General features: G+C 45.4%; 1 protein-coding gene across 1 annotated transcript in view; it reads right to left on the bottom strand.

The window, feature by feature from the left end:
* The window catches only part of CSMD2 (CUB and Sushi multiple domains 2), a 268,238-nt gene that overhangs the window by 45,503 nt on the left and 200,836 nt on the right, over window positions 1-21,899 (bottom strand). The window contains exons 35-38 of the mRNA XM_015424095.1: window positions 21,399-21,572; window positions 19,148-19,321; window positions 17,057-17,245; window positions 2,273-2,446 (exon numbers count right to left, since the gene is read on the bottom strand). Coding sequence (XP_015279581.1) covers window positions 2,273-2,446; window positions 17,057-17,245; window positions 19,148-19,321; window positions 21,399-21,572 — 711 coding nt within the window. The remainder of the gene's footprint in view (window positions 1-2,272; window positions 2,447-17,056; window positions 17,246-19,147; window positions 19,322-21,398; window positions 21,573-21,899) is intronic.

The raw sequence follows: 21,899 nt of genomic DNA, 5'->3' as shown, positions 1-21,899 counted from the left end.
GGAAAGAGAATGAAGTGATCTAAAGGCAGCCTCCCCCTCCTAACCCCCTGCTGAGAGGCAAGGTCACCTATAGTTCCCACAATCCAGACCACAGCATACAGGAGCAGAGAGATTATTACAGGAGAAGGCATGTAAACTATTCTTCATCCACTGTCTGAAGAGGCCCGAGCCCAGAAGCACTCCTCAAGTAAGGCTGTTGATTGCTCTTTTCAGTAGCACAATCCAATAGCCCTGAACATGGGGGCCATGGGGGGAGGGTAACACACCATTTTTCTAGTACTCATCACATCTATATATATAAAATAAAGTCCCCTCACCTTAAGATCAACGCCCAGGCCAAACCACTAGACCTAGAGACACCAAATTCAGGGAGAGCGCTCCTACCGTGGCGTAGGTGTTCACTAAGGAGGGATTTTTAGAAATTCGACCCTTAAGTGGGTGAAAAGGGGGGAAATGTGCTCTCTGATTGGTCAGCTGCAGAGCTCAGTGTTCTGAGGTAAAATAAAACAGTTACAGGAGACTGCAGAGAGCTAATGACAGTTGAGGAAATCAGGAGTGGCCAACCACCTGTGAGGTGAAGCAAAGCTGCTGGCCCAGCCTCTCTGATGGCTTCCAACACACTCCCACCACCTCTTACACCTAACAGGCAGTTGTCTGTCAGGTGCAGCAGTGGTTGCAGGGTGCTGAAAGCCATGAGGGAGCCTGCCCCAGCAGTAACGCCTTAGTGATCCTGCCAGCCTTGCCTCCACCGTGGCTTCTAATACTCCTCCCCCCTCCCCCTCCTACACTGGACAGGCAGCTGCCTGTCAGGTGTAGGAGAGGAGATGGGATGCTTACAGCCACTGGGGAGGTTTGCTCAGCAGGATTGCTTTAGCCCTGCTGCTAGCCCAGCCTCCCCAATGCCTTTAAATACAATCCCCCCCAACACCAGACAGGCCGGTGTCTGTCAGGTATAGGAGCAGGGCCAGGGTATGAATGTTTATGGGGAGATAGTAAAGGACATTTCTAGGAGCCATTTTGATGTGTGCCTCCCTCATGAACCTGAAGAAATGTCCACCACATCACCACTCCTTCACACCAACTCCCCCTCACACCTCTCACCTCTTACTGCCCCCAAGGCGGCTCTTGGCAAACTTTGAGCCGGATACACCAACACTACGAGGAGGAGGTAATTTAGGGATGCAGCAAAGACATTTGCACATAGTACTCCTGCAGGGCACTAAGCTGCACAGGCCAAGTACCAGCGAGATCACCCGGAGGTGCTCAGAACAACAGTCTCCATATGAGCAAAACAAGCCAGGAACACAAGTAGAGAGGCCATCACTTTCGTGGAAGGTGGCAGGAGTTGACTTAACAGACGAGTGCTTCTTAAATGGACAGTTCTATGTTGCCTGCTCCAGAGTGAGCTCACCAAGCAGCCTGGTGATCCTAGCACCTGAGGGCAGAACCACCAATGTGGTCTAGCGAGAGGTCCTTCGGTAGAGAGAAAAAAAGTATGTATGTCTCGCTTCATTTCTTACACTACAATCTTCTCCATTAGAATTCCTACGACAAATGTTACATTTCAAACTTTACATCATCAGTATTATAACTGGATTTATGGAACTTAAATACTGTAGCGAAGCACAGGTATCAGGCTAGTGAATAAATATATCCCACTTGAACCAGACAGAGTTCTTTGCTCCCACAGTTCTAGGAAGACCGCGTCAGTATTTTACACTTCTTGCTTCTGCTTTATGTGGTGAACAAAAGAAAACAGGGAGTGTCCCAGAGAATTAGACCAAAGGCCCATCTACTTCCGTATGTTCTTTTCATCAGTGGGCTACATGCCTCTGAGGATTCTCAAGTGGGGCATTAACGTGATGGCCGGTGCTTGTGTTTTTAATGCTGCCATCTGGTTCTCAGAGACATTCTGTTTCTGAACATGGAAGGGAACGTTCTATTTGGATGGGCTTTCTGGAGCTGGGCTGCTAACCAGGCAGGTGTCTCTGAAAAGCTGAGAAGCAGCATGTTGTTTAAGCCCAACATCAATGCAGTGGTCTGGGACTTGGAAAGGGCAACCCTGGATATAAAAAGGGGGAATTGTTAATGGCAGGTAATGCAGTGGTCTGGGACTTGGAAAGGGCAACCCTGGATATAAAAAGGGGAATTGTTAATGGCAGGCAAGGGTGACTTTTTCATCACAATCCTTTTTTTTCCTTTCTTTTGTAAAGCAAATAACTCAAAAGTGAACTATTCCATCCGCCTCAGTCATGCTGCCAATTTTCCCCACCTGAGCAATGAGGCAGAGAGCCGCTCCAGCGCCCATCAAGCTGACACATGCGCGTGGAATTGCCGATCAAACTTCGCCCTTCCAGGCAACTGTAGCGCACTACAGAACCAACTGTATACACATCCCCTGAGATCTGGGCATAAGGTGGGGATCCAGGGTGGCCGCAGGAAACCACTGAAACAAAGGGGACAACACATCGTTGAATTATTATCATTCAACCTTCCAGCAAAAACCTTCAAAGAAAGAATGGGAAAGTGCCACTGACAGAATTGCTGGTTTGGAGCCTCCCCGGTACTGCTCTTCCCCTCTAGACTCCCCTCTAGACATAATACTCTTAGGGTCAGTTCACAGAAACTTCTCTGATGCACTGAGATCAACTCAAGCTAAATTTTCTCAGGGGATTTTGGCATCTTTGTCTCTAGATGATGCCTCAAATTGTCCCAGAAGATTTTTCCTCAATGGTTTGAAATCAAGATATGACAAACCTCAAATCAGATTTACATTTGGCCGCTCACTGGACTACTTCCAAGTATCAAACTCAATTGCATATGTCAACTCACAATGACTTTGCCCATGTTAGAAAAAGCGATGATGTGATTTGGCTCTCCTCGATATGAGCAAAATTTCCATCTTCTGTATTTGTTGGTAGGCCACATGATTTCAGACTGCAGGCCCTGGTGGGGGAATATCTGAAATGCTTCACATAAAATACTCCCTACAAACATGAAACTACCATGCCAGAGGAAAGAATAATCTAGAACTTTCTCCTTGACACAAAGTTGGTGGGGTGCTAAAAGCGATGTTAAAAATGTCATGATAAAACCGCAGCTTCTGGTGATTCTCTAGGTGATTCCAGAGGGGACGTAAATTGCAGGTTTCCCTAGAAGTGATGTCATGCTTTTGCTGATGGTGATTTAATTTCTCCCCCTCCTGTTGGCTGCTGAAGTGCCAATGGGCAATGGCCACTGGGGGCAAGAAATCTCCTCTCCTCAGCAAGCATTTGACAACCCTACCCTAATGTGCTATAATTATACAGAGAAATATTCAATCATCTGGCACATCTGTAGCTTCGAAAACAGCCTGGCAAAACATACAGCCCAGGAGGATTTACAACACTCTTAGACCCGGCTCTATATAGTTAAACTGTTTAAACAAGACACTTGTGAGGAAGTTTCCCATGGCCAATGCCTCCTTGAAACCAGGCACTCAGCTTCTACGTGAGCAACCTTTGCACAGAATCCTTAGCCCAGGAGGGTGTTGTGCGCTGGCTCATTTTGCGAAACTCCATATGCCGGGGCCCAAATTAAAGGAGACATGAGGGGTGTGCAATGTCTCATAGGTGAGCTCTTCTTGACCACAAAACATCACATTTGAATGCACTTGACGTGCAGGGGAACAAGGTGAGAGAAACTTGAGGTGATAGGGCAGTCTGCAGTACTTCAGACTACAAACCAGGGATGCCATTTTTGAAAGAACCCTCTACAAATAAAAATATAGCATACCAAGGTAAAGGGTTCTGACTCAGCCTGCTGCCTACAATATTGGTTTTCTTGCTGTAAGGAGCTGATGGAGTAACACAGCATTTTTAAAAACCCTGGGTGATTTCCCACAAACGCTGCTTCGAGCTCACTCTTCTCTTTGGCCCAATGGTATGTGTCAATTTCACACAAGCTGCTGCCCAGCTGTATTTTGCCTTGCAGCTTCGTGCGATTTCCCCCGCATCTACTCAATTCTGTTTTTTGAGGACTGAGTAGATGCGGGGGAAATCGCACGAAGCTGCGGGGCAAAATGTGGGCGCGCAGTAGCTTGTGTGAAATTGACACGTACCATCGGGGCAAAAGGGAGGAGTGAGCGCGGAGCAGCGCTTGTGGGAAATCATCCCCTGTGTCCTCTACCTGCTGTCCAGAGGTGTGATCCTGCTACCTCTGTTCCACCTGCAGTGTACATCAGGCCATAGAAAATCAAACACTCCTCCATTAACAACATCCAGTGGCCTGGAGATCATTTGGAATTACAGTTGATCTCCAAACAACAAAGATTAGTTCCCCAGGAGAAAATGGCTGCCTTGCATGTATGTATAATATGTATGTATGTATGTATGGCATTATACCCCACTGAGGTCCCTCCCCTCCCCAAACCCCACCCTTCCCAGGCTTCACCCCCAAATATCCAGGAATTTCCCAACCTAAAGTTGGCAACCTTATCTACTCATCCGCTCAAAGCCTTAAGGCAGGCTCAAACAAGGACTCAGGTCCAACTCCCACCACTCCAGAGCTGGCAGTAAACCCTCATGCTTTCAGTATGGACCCCAAACACACTACTTCCACACCAAGCTCATTTTGTGCCATCAGATAAGCAAGCCAAGGCTCACTCCAAGATTCATGTGGATGAACAGATTGTTCCTACTGGCCTTCAGCAGGGTACCTCATAACAGCAAACCTGGATGCATAAATCCTAACAATCAACATTATCCAGGTCAAACCTGGACCATTTCCGCAGTAGTGAAATTCCCCGTATTGACATTTTAAAAACTGCATTATGTGAAAATTTCAACAGTAGATTTTTCCTCACCAGGCGCCGTCCTGACGTTTTCTCCTTATTACCCTGCGTTTTCAGAACACGCTAAAACTGGGGATTCTGAAAACACAGGGTAAAAAGGAGAAAACGTCAGGTCTGTGCCTGGTGAGAAAAAATCCAAGGAAAGTTTCATATAATGCATAATTTCACTACTGTGGAAATGGTTCCTGGATGCTTCACATCTCTTTCCAGACTGGTCTTCAGCCAGTCAGCAAATTAAATAGCCTCTCTCCTAAGAATTAGACATTATTTTGGACTTATTGAATTACAGTTCCTTGGGTGTTGTGACAGCATGGGATCTTCCAAATTCAGCTTGAAAGTGTGGTTTGGGGTAACTTAGTAATGTGTGGAACCTGTGAAAAAAATTGTACATTTGTTCATAAGAATCTCTTGCCCAAATAGGAACTTCCACATATCCCTCAGTTCTTTCTAGATGGTGTGTTTTGGTAAAACAACAAGAGCAGAATGTCTTTACCTGGTGAATTGACCACAGGTACGTCTCTATTTATAAAGCTACTGTCTGGAGTTTTCTATCCTAGCCTCTCAGGCAACAACCTAATAAAAAGTGGCAACACATGAAGCAAGAGGTACTCTGAAGGACTGTGGCAAATAATTTAATAACTGATCCTCTAGGAATTTACACTTCAGCTAAAAATGTGCGGCAGCAACAGCAGTTTTAAAGATTAACAATTCCCGGCATGCCAGCTTCCACTTACAATTCACCCATCTTAGCAGGCTTTTTACTGGAAACTGCTGTAACTTAGCAATAATAACTCTTGGAACCCCTTCCCGTGAAGGTTAGATCGATAGCAGCCCCACTTCTTCAACAGACTGCTGGAGCCAATGAGCTAGAAACAGGAATTTGGCTTTTACCTGTGAAGTTCTTGCTAAGGGATACTAGATGTTCACTGCTAATGCCCCTCCTTCAAGCCAAAGACTGAATAGTCTTCTAACAATAGCCTTCTTCTGGGAAGAGAGACTGTTCAAATATCTGGACTGTACCCAAAAAGCAGCCAGGGTCCCAAAATATTCTCCAAAGTAACTGAGCAAACACATACACAACAAAGACAAGTGAGAGAAGAGGATGGACATCTCCACATTTCTCCACCTCACCCGCATGCGGGGAGGGCGGGGTATAAATGAAATCTCTCCCTTATATATAAAGCCGTAGTGGGCTCCAACGTTCCAAATGCACACCTTTAGTGTTTGACCGCAAGAACTGTCAGTCAGAAGACGCTGGCTGGGTTGACTGGCTGCTTTGTGCAGTCCCGCCCAGCATTTCAGGGTCTTTTGCATATGGAAGCTGATTGGACTTCATTCCACACCTCAAACTCCCCCCCCCCCGCAAGGCAGTTGCAATTTCAGTTGCATATGGGAACCTACTGTATTCTGAGGTAAAATATGTCCTCACTCACAACACATCACTTCCCCTTCAAAAGAAACAAACCCAATAACACAATCATGCCACATCACAAAGAAGACAGATCACACCACAAGCAGAATACCACAAGGCAAAAAAAGATAGGAAAAGGTGCCAGCAGTCACCCCATTACTGCCACAGAGAGCGCTTCAGAGGATGGTGTGCAGGTCCCAGGTTCATGTTTTAAAAGCAGCCTGGGGAATTATGGACCATTCACACACTTTCAACCTTAACATACCTCATAGGGTAGTTGTGCGGATCATACGGGGGAGAGGAGAATGATGTCAGCTGCTTTGGTTCCCACTGCAGGGAAAGACTGCCCTTTCCCTAGGCAGAGGCGGGGGGGGGGGGGATGTAAAACTTAAGACAGACAGGCAGATAAAGGTTGGCTGATGGTTGCCTGATTTATCGACAGAGTAGTGTTTTGGAAAATCTTTAGGAATTGTTTCGTGCATTTACGATGGGGCACCCACCCAGAGCCTCTGGCATTTTCTCACTCTGCTGGCATCAAAACCAATTTAAGGCAAAATAGAGATATGGAGACTTTTCCATCCTCCTTTGCATCAATTTGTCTTTGTTGGCAATGGCAACACTAGGCCTGCAAGCACTCTCAGGGTGACTTCATGCCTCCAGACTGGCATGGCATCACTAGACCTGGCTGCTTGCTCCTGTTCAGTAGGAGCATCCCTATGGAAGCTGCCTGGGTGCTTTCGGACCAGCCACAGACTTTCTGCCTAACCTACCTTACAGTGTTGCTGTACAGATCACAAAGCCGAAGAGAATGAGGTACGCTGCTTTGCTCCCCGCTAATGAGAAAGACAGAATTTTGCCTAGAGAGAGGTTGCTGAGAGGGGAGGAGATAAAGTTGCTAGCTTTAGGTATGGAAAATCCTGGAGATTTGAGGGGTGGAGCCTGGGTAACAATTGCTGCCACTCTCCAGGTGAGGGCTAGAGAGCACCCAAAATTACAACTGCTCTTCAGGTAGCACAAATCAGTCCCTCTGGAGCAAACAGTGGACTCTGTCATTATACCCTGCTGAGGTCGCCACAGCAAATAGACACTGTTTGCCCAAAGCCAGCACACTCTCCCAGAGCCTCTTTCTAGATCTCATTGTATTTATTTCCACAACGGGCCTTATTTCTAGTAAATAAATAAATAAATCACCACCTGAGAGCCAGTTTGGTGTAGTGGTTAAGTGTGCGGACTCTAATCTGGGAGAACCGGGTTTGATTCCCCACGCCTCCACTTGCACCTGCTGATGTGACCTTGGGTCAGTCACAAGCTCTGGCACAGCTGTCCTTGAAAAGGAGCAGTTTGTGTCAGAGCTCTCTCAGCCCCACCCACCTCACAGGGTGTCTGTTATGGGGAGGGGAAGGGAAAGGAGTTTGTAAGCCGCTCTGAGACACCTTTGGGTAGTGAAGGGCGGGGTATAAATCCAATCTCATCTCATCTCATCTCACCTCCCTGAATCAGAGGGACAGACTGCTGAATGGCCAGGAAAATAGGACATTTCAAGGGAAAGGAAAATTCCTGTTTCTTCATAGTGAAGGGCGGGGTAAAAATCCAATCTCATCTCATCTCATCTCACCTCCCTGAATCAGAGGGACAGACTGCTGAATGGCCAGGAAAATAGGACATTTCAAGGGAAAGGAAAATTCCTGTTTCTTCACCTGGTGGTTGGAGGGCAATCACACATAAACACACACACATGCACACGCAGACACACACACACACAAAAAGCTGCCTTATACTGAATCAGACTGTCAGTCCCTCAAGGTCAGTCTTGTCTGCTTGGACTGGCAGAAGCTGTACTAAAACCGGGGGGGGGGGGAGTTGGAGATCTTTCACGCCCCTTACTGCCCAGTCCTTTTAAACTGGAGATATTGGGGATTGAACCTGGGACTTTCTGCAAGCAAAGCAGATGATCTTCCACTGAGCCACAGTCCCAGTCTGCTCACTGGAACAGAAAAGCAGCCCCATGCCAAATCAGAACCAGTCAGCTTTCTCAAACTCTTAGATTTCCAAAATATTCACAGGGCTTGCTTCCAGAGGCAGCACCTGCAGAGGAACAGGTGTTGATTGCTTCAGTGCTGGGCAGACATAGGAACTGATGTCTATGTTGCTGCTAAACAGATTTCCTTAACAGCAGGGCTTCAGAAGGTAGCAGCGCTGTCATATACTGCAGGGGTGTCCTGTGTACAGACATTTGTAACTTAGTGGGATACACCCCTTTAGCCAACTAGAAGAACATGGCAGTAGGGATTTTCTCACCATGGAAGGAATCCATAAAGAAAACAAACAGGCACTCCCTTTGCCTTATGTTATGTACTAAGCCTGAAATGTAGCTGGATACTGACTAAGCTTGGGCACCAAAACAATAGAGAGCTAGGATCCTGGAATGGACCTATTGAGTAGGAGTTGTAATGTAAATAGCCTATCACAGGGAGTGTGTGTGTGTGGGGTGGGGAGTTTTGCATACATATAAGCAGGGCTCCAGCCCTGCTAGAGTTGTCTTAGAGTTAAGCTGAAATCACTAAGAAACTATGAGCTGATCACTATACGCATCTCGAACCCAGTATATTTCACCTTAAGCGCAGACTTTCAGAGCTCTGCATGCTTCTAGCTGTTGACTGCTAACCAGTAGAAAGGATTAGGACAGGAAGATGGAAGAACCATCACCTATAGAATCATAAGCATAAAAGGAGTGAATTGCCTTCCCAAGGTGGGGATGAGCAAGTTCACCAAGACTACATCCAATTCAGAAACAAAGCACCAGGTGTAAGTGTAAATTCTTACTATGGAACAAGTGAGACATGTTCAAGGAGCTCTGGGTAGGTCACTTCTGTATTACATACATGGGTTAATCAGTTACCTTACAAAAATTTGCTGGTTGTGTATGAGATCCTGCCCTTGTCCCCAACTTCAGGACAGGTCCCAGAAGAGAATGTGGGCTGTACAGGCCTTGGGGCTGAGGCTCTTTTGCAGATCCAATTGCAAAAATACAAGACGTTCTGAATGAGAGACAACTAGTAGGACCTTTCCCTCTTCCTGGTACAGGGCAACAAAGATACAGCAGCTGGAGTCAGAGATTATATCAGATGGGCAAGGCTCTTCTGGAAGTCAGCAAAGGGGAAGTACATTCCTTGGAAGAATCAGAAAATTCTAATTTAGATATCACACCCACATTCCTTCTTCCATCACAGATATCTAGGTTCCCAGGAGGTTCCCATCCAGGCACAGGGGAAAGGCAGTGGCTCAGTGGTAGAGCCTCTGCTTGGCACATAGAAGGTCCCAGGTTCAATCCTTAACTTCTCCAGTACTGTTGTGCTTATCTTTAGCAAGGATAATCTGTTTTCCAGTCATCTCTTGTCTCTGGGATTTAGTTGCTAGCTCCAACTAGCAGGTAGTTTAAATGAAAAAATTCTAGTCATGAGAGCTGAATAAAACCCTGAATCAGAAGATTCTGTGGTTGATGATAACTGATGAACGTCCATGAACAAAACCTTCATGAACCACTGAGGTGCCACCAGCAGCACTTCTGTCCAAACGTGATCAGATGAAGGCATAAAAAGAAATCTGAGCCAAATACGCAATATGTAGCATCTATTCCCATTGCTTTTCAACATCTCTGGGTCAAACTAAACCAGGGCTTTTTTATAGAAAAAGCCCAGCAGGAACTCATTAGCATAGTAGGTCACCCATGACAGCACAGCTCATTAGCATATTAGGCCACACCCCGGGTTACCAGAAGTGTGGTCATCCAGCCACACCCACCTTTTGCTTCTTATTTTGTTTACCTTGTTTGTTGTCAAAACCCAGAGCTTTTTTTGGAGCAGGAACTCCTTTGCATGTTATGCCACACACACCTAATGTAGCCAATCCTAATGAGTTCCTGCCATTGGGTGTGGCCTATTATGGTGTGGCCTATTATGCTAATGAGTTCCTGCTGGGTGTGGCCAACTTGGGAGCCAGCTGGAACTCCGTTCCTGTGCGTTCCTGCCCAAAAATAGCTCTGAACTAAACTGTAACCACACCTCAGCTTCTTAAACTATCAATTGGATCTGCATGCAGGTCTAATTGAATCCTTCTACCCTTGCATTGTTTCACCTGTCAAACGTGACCACCTCCCAGGGCTGTTCAAAGTGTGTGTGTGTGTGTGTGTGTGTGTGTGTGAAAGGTTGATAGGCAACCCCCTGCAGGGTTGGAAGGATTAAAATCCCTCTCCCTTTCTAGAACTGATCTGAATCAGAGTACCATGTAGCTGCAAATTGCTGGGAAGATAGTAATCCAAGTCACAAATCTTGTCTAGTTTGACTTTCTGACTGGCATGAACCTTCTCCACCTGATGGTCAGAGGGTGCAGCAAAGCTATCCACTTCTGGACATCCCAAATGTCAGGTGATATGCTGGAATGTCCACTCTGCCTCATCATCAAGTCTATGTCTCAACCAGACTGGGGAGACATCCAAGCTCCATGCACCACTGTCTGTTTGAATAATACTCCATATTCCTCTCTGCCCATAGCCATGTTTCACAGGTTTCTTTGGGGAAAGCTGAGGAATACCTGCCCTGCTTGTGTAAATTTTGGTGAAAATGACATTCTTGTACCTTTAAGGTATCATCCTGATGTGTAAAGTGATCTGAAACAAGGCCAGGTTGATTGTTCTCAGGTCGATGCAGTTTGGTGTTTTGACGCACTTCTGGAGAGGATAATCAACATAAAGAAGGACCTATTCTTGACAATAAATCCTCAACTGAAACAGTTGAATCCTATGTATACTGAGGAACCCTGATCCATTTTTCTACCAAATGGGCTACTCTTGGTGGAAGTTGAGCTACCCTAGGGCAGTGATGATGATGGAACTCCTCTTCACTTTGACCAGAAACTGTCATAAGAACATAAGAGATGCCAATGTTGGATCAGGCCAAAGGCCCATCCAGTCCAACACTCTGTATCACACAGTGGCCAGAAATACCAGTGCCATCAAAACAGTGTCACACTGTAATGGTGGGCCAGGCATATTTCCTTCCACTGCAATGAAGAGTGATTGTCTTGTGGGCCATTGAATCTTAAGAACATAAGAAAAGCCAATGTTGGATCAGGCCAATGGCCCATCCAGTCCAACACTCTGTCACAAAGTGGCCAAAAATACCAGGTGCCATCAGGAGGTCCCCCAGTGGGACGATACCAGAAGCCCTCCCATTGTTGCCCCCCCCCCAAGCACCAAGAATAGAGAGCATCACTTCCCACAGACTGAGAGTTCCTATCTATACCTTGTGGCTAATAGCCACTGATGGACCTCTGCTCCATATGTTTATCTAATTCCCTCTTGAAGCCGTCCATGCTTATAGCCGCCACCACCTCCTCCTGTGGCAGTGAATTCCATGTGTTAATCACTCTTTGGGTGAAAAAGTACTTCCTTTTATCTGTTGTAACCTGACTACACAGCAATTTCATTGAGTACCCACGAGTTCTTGTATTGTGAGAAAGGGAGAAAAGTACTTCTTTCTCTACCTGCTCTGTATCATGCATAATCATGTAAACCTCGATCATGTCACCCCTCAGTTGTCGTTTCTCCAAGCTACAGAGCCCCAAGCACTTTAACCTTTCTTCATAGGGAAGTGTTCCAACCCTTTTATCATTCTAGTTGCCCTTTTCTGCACTTTTTCTAATGCTATAATACCCTTTTTGAGGTGGGGTGACCAGAACTGTACACAGTATTCCAAATGAGGTCACACCATCAATTTATACAGGGGCAGTCTGATACAGGCTGATCTGTTTTCAATACCCTTCCTAATAATCCCCAGCATAGCATTGGCCTTTTTTATTGCAGTCACACACTGTCTCGACAGTTTCAGTGAGTTATCTACTACAACTCCAAGATCTCTCTCTTGATCAGTCTCTGCCAGTTCAGATCCCATCAATGTGTATTTATATTTAGGATTTTTGGCTCCAATGTGCATCACCTTGCACTTGGCCACATTGAAAGCCATTTGCCCATCAGTGGCTCAAGTGGTTAAGATGCTGAACTGCAGACCTGAAGGTCAGTAGTTCAGCAGTTCAAGACCTGAGTGCTGCATGACGGAGTGAGCTACCATCTCTGGTCCCAGCTCCTGCCAACCTAGCAGTTCAAAAGTTTTGAAACTAGCTTTCCACTGCTTAAAGGAATCCTTACCTCAAAGAGTCAGTTTGGTGTAGTGGTTAAGTGCGCGGACTCTAATCTGGGAGAACTGGGTTTGATTCCCCCACTCCTCCACTTGCACCTGCTGATGTGACCTTGGGTCAGTCACAGGCTCTGGCACAGCTGTCCTTGAAGAAGAGCAGTTTGTGTCAGAGTTCTCTCAGCCCCACCCACCTCACAGGGTGTCTGTTGTGGGGAGGGGAAGGGAAAGGAGTTTGTAAGCCGCTCTGAGACTCCAAGTGAAGGGTAAGGTATAAATCCAATCTCTTCTTCTTCTTCTTACCTTTACAGCTTCCATTACTTTGTTTGTTAACCATGCAGGCCTTTTTCTATACCTATTTGTGCCTTTCCTAACCTGCGGAATATATTTTATCTGAGCTTCTTGGATTGTAGTTTTAAATAGTCTCCAAGCTTCCCCAATGGTTTTGACCCTTTCTACTTTTCCTTTCAGTGTCCTTCTCACATGTCCCCTCATTTCAGAGAAGTTGCCCCTTTTAAAGTTAAAAGTGGTTGTGTTGGTTTTTTTGGGCAACTCCCTATTTATACAAATGATGAACTCAATAACATTATGGTCACTATTCCCATGCAGTGCAATCACTTTTACATCTCTCACTAGGTCTTGGGCATTATTTAGGACCAAATCCAGGATTGCCTCTCCCCTTGTAGGTTCTGTGACCATCTGCTCCACAGTACAGTCACTGAGTATGTTTAGAAACTCAATCTCTTTTTCCCAACTTGAACACATATTGACCCAATCAATGTGTGGGTAGTTAAAATCACCTATTATGACACAGTTATTTCATCTAGCTGCTATCTTTAATTCATTAATCCTTTTAAAATCCTCCTCTCTCTTTTGATCTGGTGGGCGATAACAAATGAAGTATTTTGGGGAAAGATTTAGTTAAAGGAAAACACTGGTTGTGGCCAGAAGGAAGCCCAATCCCAGTGAACAGTTTATCACATGGCCACCAGCAAAGATAATTATGGCTGTGATATTCCTCCAGCAAATTTCTGAATCTCAAATTATTCCTTTTGGAATGGTTTTGCAGGCCATCTATGAAAGCTTCTTCTGAGAAAAGTCTGTGATTCCGATGTTCTGCCAAGCAGAAACTTTATGAAAGACTTTTTATCCAATGTGGTTTTATTAGAGAAGTACATGTCATCTTTGATCTTTAAAATCTAACCAACGGTGCACAATTTCTTCCACACAGGTTTAAACAGAAAAATCAGAATACCTATTCTGCGGTTGGGTCGTCATTTTAACTGTTCCCCTCTGAACAGGTTGACCTCAGAAGTTTTTAGGCATCTGCACCTTCCAGTGGGATTCTTGTGCTTGACAGCTGCAGAGAACACCACTTTTTTTGGTCATCCTCCATGGTTTGCCATTCTTATCAATTGTGTTAACATAGGCAGGGAACAGAGTAAAGGAAATGACATTTGTCTGCCTTAGAGGCAGTTGTTACATTGGCAAACTCATCTTAGTAACTGTCACGAATTTGGCTCCCTAAAAAATAGCATTATTTCCCCTCTGTAAAACTTGGCCAGCATTTTCAAACCTGGATTTTAAATTTAATATTTCTTTCCCTGATTGATTTTTTTAAGAGCAACTTTTTGATGTCTTGCTTTACATCACATCAAAGACATGAGAGGCTGGATTCCTCAGAAGCATCTACTGAAAGCCAGGACTCCTCTCTAGAAAAACCTTTTTTCCAAGCACCAAGAAGCGAGAGCACAAAGAAACATAGATGCTGACTCATGAGACTGAATGATACTTTAGGACGAATCATCTATCAAAAGACAGCACATCGGACATCCCACAGAGCTCTTCCTCCCTCTCTCGGCTAAGCCTTGTTAATAATAATAATTATCACTTATATAGCTAGATTATTCCTAAGATAAAGTATGTGAAGCACTTTGAACAATCCCAGCAGCCTCAGAAGGCAGGCATTATTATCCCCATACTGAAGATGTGGAGGCTATAGATGAAAGAACAGTGGCCTGCATAGCACATCTAGACTTTTTGTCTCTCTGTTACAGCCTGAGCATATATTTATCTAGCGTGATTACAAGATTTGTTCCCTGGTTTCTTTCTCCATCTCTTGAATTACAGCCCACTTTAAGAACACGATTGAAAAGCAAGTCACAAATGCTCCAGTCACCATCAGACTTTTGTTCAGGGAAGCCACAGAACAACACTAGGTTAGATAGGCCTGATATTTCCATTCATGGTGATTCTGTGGAAGTGTTTCTTCCTCTGAAGTTTCCTAGTTCCTAGCCATGTGGGATTCACTTGTCAATTTCCCATGATTTGTACACTGTGGCAAGGTGGCATGCTGGTAACACAGGAAAAAATAAAGGTGCTGGGCCTGTAAAATTTTGTGTGTGTCTTTTCAAAGTTGCTTACCGTGAAGGGAAGAGGAAGAGGAACAAAATGGAACTTAAAAAATTGTTTTTAAGAAGAGCCATACTTTGGAACAGCTAAGATTAATTAGTGGAGCAACACAAAACCCATTTGGGTTCTCCTGCACAGCCGGATTTCTGTGGGTGTAATTTTTCTATTTTCATTGGCAAATGGTTGGTGCAACCTGCATCTATCCTAGGAGGCATTCCAGTGGTCATGGTTAAGTGGTCTAATCTATGTCTGCCGCCTTTCCACCACAATCACTCCCATTGATCCCTTATGGAGATTTTATACATATTCATCCCCCTTCCCCTGTTAATACTGGCCAGTCCTCACTCTGGTGCTGCTGAGGACTGTCTACAGCCAGTTTCTGGGCTGGTTTTGCTAAGCAGAAAACACAAGTTTGGGAGCCCTTGGCAGTGCCACAGAAACACCTCATGCATTCCTCACTTGGGTGCACACTGCACATGAAAAACAGCCTGGCCCTGAGGGTGAGGAATCTGGAGGTTCCCTTGGAGACAAGAAAATTGGCAGGGGACTGTGGGCACACAGGGAGGTAGGACCCCCTCCCCCGCCACTTTTCTTTCCATCCCCTTGTTTATTATTTCTGCTTGTCTTATCTCTCTGCTTTGCTGGTTAAATGTCCTAAGGGACTGGGAGCAGAAGGCGCAGGGACAGGCAAGAGATCAAGTAAAGGTTGATTAATAACAGATGGATGGGGAAAGTGGGCAGAAGCCTTACAATCCCCTCCAGCGTTCTCTGCATGTCTCCGGCAGAACTCTCAGTTTTACAAAGTTATATTTTCATACATGTAATACATGGCCAGGCTTTTGTAACTGTAATGGATGTGTGTCGCATCTAGGAAACAGCAAAATAGCTGGCTGGGGCCAAAGTATAATCAAAGTAGAGAATTCCTTTGGGGAAAAGCAGAGAAAGCAGATCTCCCAAAGGAAATTGAGTAAGCTAACAACCATGTTAAACCTAAAAGAAACCTACTTTATAAAAAGTCTATTTCCTCACTGAGATTAAACCTACATGATCTACATTACTGTATTGCTAGAGCAGTTTCATCACTGCTTTTTTCCTATCTTCAACTTTTGCTAACCTAAACTAAGGTGGGGACTAGGGATGGGCACAAACTGGGGAAGTTATGAGGCCCCATGAACCGGGACGAACCTCCCCTGCTTCGCAAACTGGTTCGGTTTGTGAGGTTCGTGGATCTTCCCTCCCTCCTTTCTGCCGGTGGTGGCTCCCCGAGGACAGAACAATGGAAGGAGGGGGGAGATCTTGCAAAAGCCATTTAAAGTTCCATTTTTGCAAGCCGCTCTGTGGTCTCTTTAAATGCCTTTTTCAAGCCTTGCCACCGGAGCCAGTGTGTCTGCCGAAACAAACCACATGAACCCACCTGGGAGGTTTGTGGGGCTTGTGAGGGTGGGATGGAAAGAACTGAGGTTCACGAACTATGAACTCAGCACAGTTCATGATGAACTTTGGTTTGTAATTCGGTTTGTGCCCATTGCTAGCAGCGATCCAGTGAAGGCAACATCATTTTAAGAAGAGTCTCACTGGCAAGGATTCAAGACTAATGTTTTTGTTTTTTTTAATGGGATAGAATTTTCACATGTTCAGGTTGCTTTCTTGTGCTCAGGGTGGTTCACCTTCAGAACTTCTATCCCGCAGATCTACTGACAGGTACTCAATTTGGGTTCTTGGGTCTCCCAACTGTTTTCTGGGTTTTAAGTTTCTAGCCTTCATGGGGAATTGTTTGGAAACATCTAGGTTCTCACTTGCTGATGCACCTCTACTTTTTCTATATGTATCTCGATTTTTCCTTCTCCTGCCATGTGTTATCCCTAGTTCTACATTTTATACGAACTCAAAACACTAGGTTCAGAGCAGTCCAACAGAGCAAGTTTCCAGTTTGCTTTGAGGACTTCACTCTAAGCACAGTATTCAAGCGTCCTCAGGCAGGATTTGGGTATATTTCAGTGCAATCCTAAAAATGAAAAAATTACACTCTTTGAAGCTCATTGTCTTGAAGGGACTCAGGAGGGTGTGACTCCACTTATAATGACACTGTTAATGTAGAATAGGAACTATCTTGTCTGCAAATAATCTGGAAAGTAAAAGGGGCTCATTTTTATTATTATTATTATTATTATTTGCAAAACCACATCTGCTTCTAAAGGAAACTGAAGGACTTACAAAGACACTGTGGGAGGGGCCGGTCCCAAGTGCCATCCCCCTGACAGGTAAGGACATGGGTACCCAGTAAGTAATATCCATGGTTGCACAGATAAGAGACTGTTGTTCCAAAGCTGTATCTGTGAGGCCCGCTTGGCTGTACTTGTCGGATGCTGTTTTCCAGGTGCCCAGGGTCAGTACAGTTTACAACTGCAAGCAAATGACAGAAATAAGAATAATAAAAAAAAACCCAGGGGGTGTAACAAATGAAATCGATTCCTTTCCAATAAATGCTTAGCTTTCATTCCAGTATTGACTGCATCCACCGTATATTGGATATTGCATTATTGTTGCATTACTGCAGTAGTTTGCAAGTAGATTCTCCTGCACATACAAGCTCACCAGTTGCAAATGACTGTCATAGCACAACAACAATGCAATATTAAGTGCTGTGTGGATGCAACCATAACACTAAATAAATCGTTCAGACATCAAGTAGAGGGAGTCCACTTCTACAAGGAAGTAGAGCAGGGGTCCCCACCATGGTACCCTGTGGACGCCATAGTACCTGTTGACACCTTTCCTGGCATCCACCAAGGTTTTGAGAAAATGGGTGGGTCCAGGTGGGGGTTTTGCTCAGGAGGGCTTCTGATTGGCTGTGCAGATTTTTTTAAAAAATTACTTTGGCAGCAAATGCCACCACAACACAGGGATCTTTACCAGATGCCTGATACATTTTTGCAAGCAAGAAAATATTTTCACACAATAAGCTCATTTTAACAAGCAGAGCTTTTATTAAAGAGTTATTATTAGAATTATGCAGGTCCCTGGAATTCTGTGGTTGCCTTTCCCTCCTGTGGTGCCCATTCTGTGGTTGCGCCTACCACCCTGCATCAACATTCCAGAGGCGCCCACAGGCTCAAAAAGGTTGGGGACTCCTTAGTAAAAGGTATAGAAAACTGGATTAGTGTGGGGGGTGTCATACCACGGTTGAAGCCCCATTTTATCTTGGCTTAAAAGCAAATTGTTGACATGAGAAGTGGGGGTATTGGTCAGGGATGTGGAAGGAAGATGATATGGGAGGGACCGGGGGTGTGTGTGGAAGTGCCAGAGGTGGAGGTGGGCAGAAGGAAGGGAATTTGAGAAGTGAATTTGAAATATGATGTTAAAAGCAGCTAGACAGCCCCGGTGGCTTGAAGAACCAAAAGTGGTTCTGGGCTCCTCAAAGGCCACCAGATGGCTTGCTCCTTTTCTACTTCGACTTGATGCGCAAGACGCATTTAACTTTTTATTCATGCCTTGCATTTTTTTCTGCTGGTCAATGGCCTTCAAGAAGACATATAAAAATATTTCAGCAACAATCCCAACTTTGACAGAACTCCAATAAAATCTATCAGCAGAATCAGGCCTAGCAAAATGAAAAATAAAAGTATTAAATCAATTCCTGGAAGTCACCAGGGAGACAGCCATGCGGACATCCAGAGGGAGGAGTACTATGGCCAAAGAAACGTGGTGCCTATTCATGTGGTGATGGCTGGCTAATGGTGCACATGGGGAGCACCACCTAGAAGTGGCAGCTTGACTGATGCACGGTGTGCCCAGATTACATGAAACTGGCCTGTGCACCATAATAGCATTTGTGCATTAGAAAAAAACACACCACCAGTTGGATGCTAGGAGAGACCCTCTTTCCTCTCCTGAGTTACTCTTTCTTTCTGTCAGTGCATTACAAGTAAGTTTTTAAACAACATCATTAATATGCATTTATGGAGAGACTGTATCTGTTTTCTCCTGATTGATTCTTCTTTTGAATCACCAACCAATCTGCGGCTGAAAGGAAGAAGAGGTATTTCTCTCATGGCTTCTGCACCACACTTAAGCTGAAGTGTCCTCCTCCTTGGCATTATTATTTCAATTTTCTTGCCTGCAGGCTCCATTACCCTTTCCTGTACGACAGGAAAGAAATAGTAGTGATACAGGTACCTTCTCTGCAAATGTTAGGAAAGAGGCGTGCTAGTCCAGACTGCCAAACTGAGAAGGTGGGGACCGCCAAAATGCCTGCACCATTCAGGTCTCGTGTAGCATTAAAAAAGGGCAGAGAGGACAACTTACTGCGACAGATGGGCAAGGCATTGCTCCACTGGCCATTTGCCAGGCACTGGGACTTGGATGCCCCTTCCAGGTGGTACCCAGTGTTGCATACAAACTTGGCCATGTCATTCAGGTTGAACTGGTTGCCCTGTGTCAGGCCATTCACCGGGTTGCCTGGATGGCCACAGGTTATGGCTGTAGTGAGAAAGCCGAGATGTTACCACTTTGCTGTCTGGCAAACACAGAACAGCATCTGACCCACAAAGTAGAACATAAGAACATAAGAGAAGCCAATGCTGGATCAGGCCAATGGCCCATCCAGTCCAACACCCTGTCACACAGTGGCCAAAAATACCAGGTGCCATCAGGAGGTCCAGCAGTGGGGCCAGGACACTAGAAGCCCTCCCGCTGTTGCCCCCACCCCAAGTACCAAGAATATAGAGCATCACTTGCCCCAGACTGAGAGTTCCTATCTATACCTTGTGGCTAATAGCCACTGATGTACCTCTGCTCCATATGCTTATCTAGTTCCCTCTTGAAGCTGTCCATGCTTGTAGCTGCCACCACTTCCGGTGGCAGTGAATTCCATGTGTTAATCACTCTTTGGGTGAAGAAGTACTTCCTTTTATCTGTTCTAACCTGACTACACAGCAATTTCATTGAGTGCCCACGAGTTCTTGTATTGTGAGAAAGGGAGAAAAGTACTTCTTTCTCAACCTGCTCTATCCCATGCATAATCTTATAAACCTCGATCATGTCACCCCTCAGCCGTTGTTTCTCCAAGCTGTGATGTCCCCACAGGTTGGCAGTGGAGGGGTTGTGACTCAGTGGGAAGAGCATTGTTTTGCACGTAGAAGGTCCCAGATTCAACTCCCTGCATTTTCAGTTCAAGCATCTCAGCAGCAGTCGTGGGCCAAGGCCTTCTTTGGCCAGAAACTTTGAAGAGGTGCTGCTCCGTGGAGTAGTCAATGCATGGATCCAACCCCACTCCCCAGGAGACTTTCTCTGGCCTAAGAATCCTTCCTCCAATCGAAGGATCCGGAGGCAGGCTCCTCGGATTGGAGGGAGGCTTCAAACTTATGCCAAAAGGAAAGGTAGGGTATAAATATGTGAGTAAATAAATAGACTTTGTTCATTGGAGTGGCACGACAGGGGCACGATTCACTCCAATATTAGGCTAGGCATACAGATTGTCTCACACAGTACCAGGGATTCCCATATGTGCATTTATTTTAGACTCCTGCAAACATGATCGTCCACATTTTTAAGATGACTATCCTTCAAGTCATGGTGGGTTAGCACCTACAATTCTATTAATTCCCTACTTTTCTCCCCAATGGAGACTCAAGCTAGCTTAAAACGTTGGCTTAGATCCCACAGAGAATTTTCTGAAAAGCCCACTGAAATAATCTTCCTGGGGGGCAAACAACCACCCTTTGTTGTAGGTGAGGCTGACAGTATTTGTAACAGGCCCAACGTCATCCAGCAAGCTTCCATGGAAGAGTGGAGATTCGGACCTGGGTGTACCCAAATCCCAGTCCAGCACTCTCACTACTACACCATGCAGACTCTGTTCTAATAATGGTGGCATTATCTGCAGTTTGTTTTCAAAGATACTGCTCACAGACTGAGATGTGCTAGCTAATGACTTGACTTCCATGTTGATATACTTGAGGTCCAAACTACATGTTACATTTTGAGATGAACTAGGTCCAAACCCAACTTGTGTTCTCTGCAGTCACACAGCAGCTGTGGGGAAAGGCATTTTCAAAGTCCCCAGGAACCTCGACTGGTCTCAGGATAACAGTGTGGGGTTAGCAGGGGTTCCTGCTCCCCCCCCCCGGCCATTTTCTTGAGCCAAAATGGCCAGGAGGGAGTAATTTGTCCCCACACAACAGCTACAAAGAAGGGCAAATTAATCCCCTCCCCATTTTTATTTAGCTCACAAAAATGGGATGTGAGTAGGCAAGAGGCCCTTCTCCTCTTGCGCTGCCACCCTGAGCACAATCGGGCTCCTGGGGACTTTAAAAATGCCTTTCCTCACACAGGATGTGTGACTGCAGGCCCAACTTGTTGAAAAACAAAGCATGTTGTTTGGCCCTGAGTTTCTGTTCAGATGGAACACACACACACACACCCCACACACACACACACTGACTCCTTATCTCAACTCATTTCTGCTCTGGACATCTACAAGAATCCCTGTCTCAGCCATGCACCATGCCCTGCTAAAACTAGCACACCTCTTTAATAAAGACAGCAACATACTTACGCACACAGACAGGAGTCTTTCCAGACCAATGGTGGTCTTGCTGGCAGATCCGGACGGACATCCCGATGAGTCGGAAGCCTGGATTACACTGGTAGACCACACTACCCCGGTAGCTGAAGTTCTCACCATTGATCTGTCCATTGACAATGGGGCCTGGCTCACCACAGTGACCCGCTGGAGACAGATCAAACCAGAAAATCCCATCAGGCATGTCTGCTAGACTTTCCAGCAGAGAATAATATCCTTTTGATTCTATGTCTGGTAGTGGTGGAAAGTGCCATCAAGTGCCTGATCTGGATAACCCCGGTGTTAAGTATGAGACTCAACGCAGCTTTTTCCAAAACAGTGATTCAGCTTTATTAGATTGGTGAAGAACGAACACAAACAATGGAGCAACAGGCTCATTTTTAAACTGTCCGGGCTTCGGTAACCACGCCCATCTGTCAGATAACAACCAATAATTAAGCGTAGATAACAACCAATGAATAGGTTTCCCTCCAG

This window comes from Gekko japonicus, unplaced genomic scaffold (assembly GCF_001447785.1).
Source record: "Gekko japonicus isolate JY-2015 unplaced genomic scaffold, Gekko_japonicus_V1.1 scaffold877, whole genome shotgun sequence".
NCBI lineage: Eukaryota > Metazoa > Chordata > Lepidosauria > Squamata > Gekkonidae > Gekko > Gekko japonicus.
Note: the sequence above shows the minus strand (reverse complement) of the source record. Positions and strands in the feature narration are given on the sequence as shown.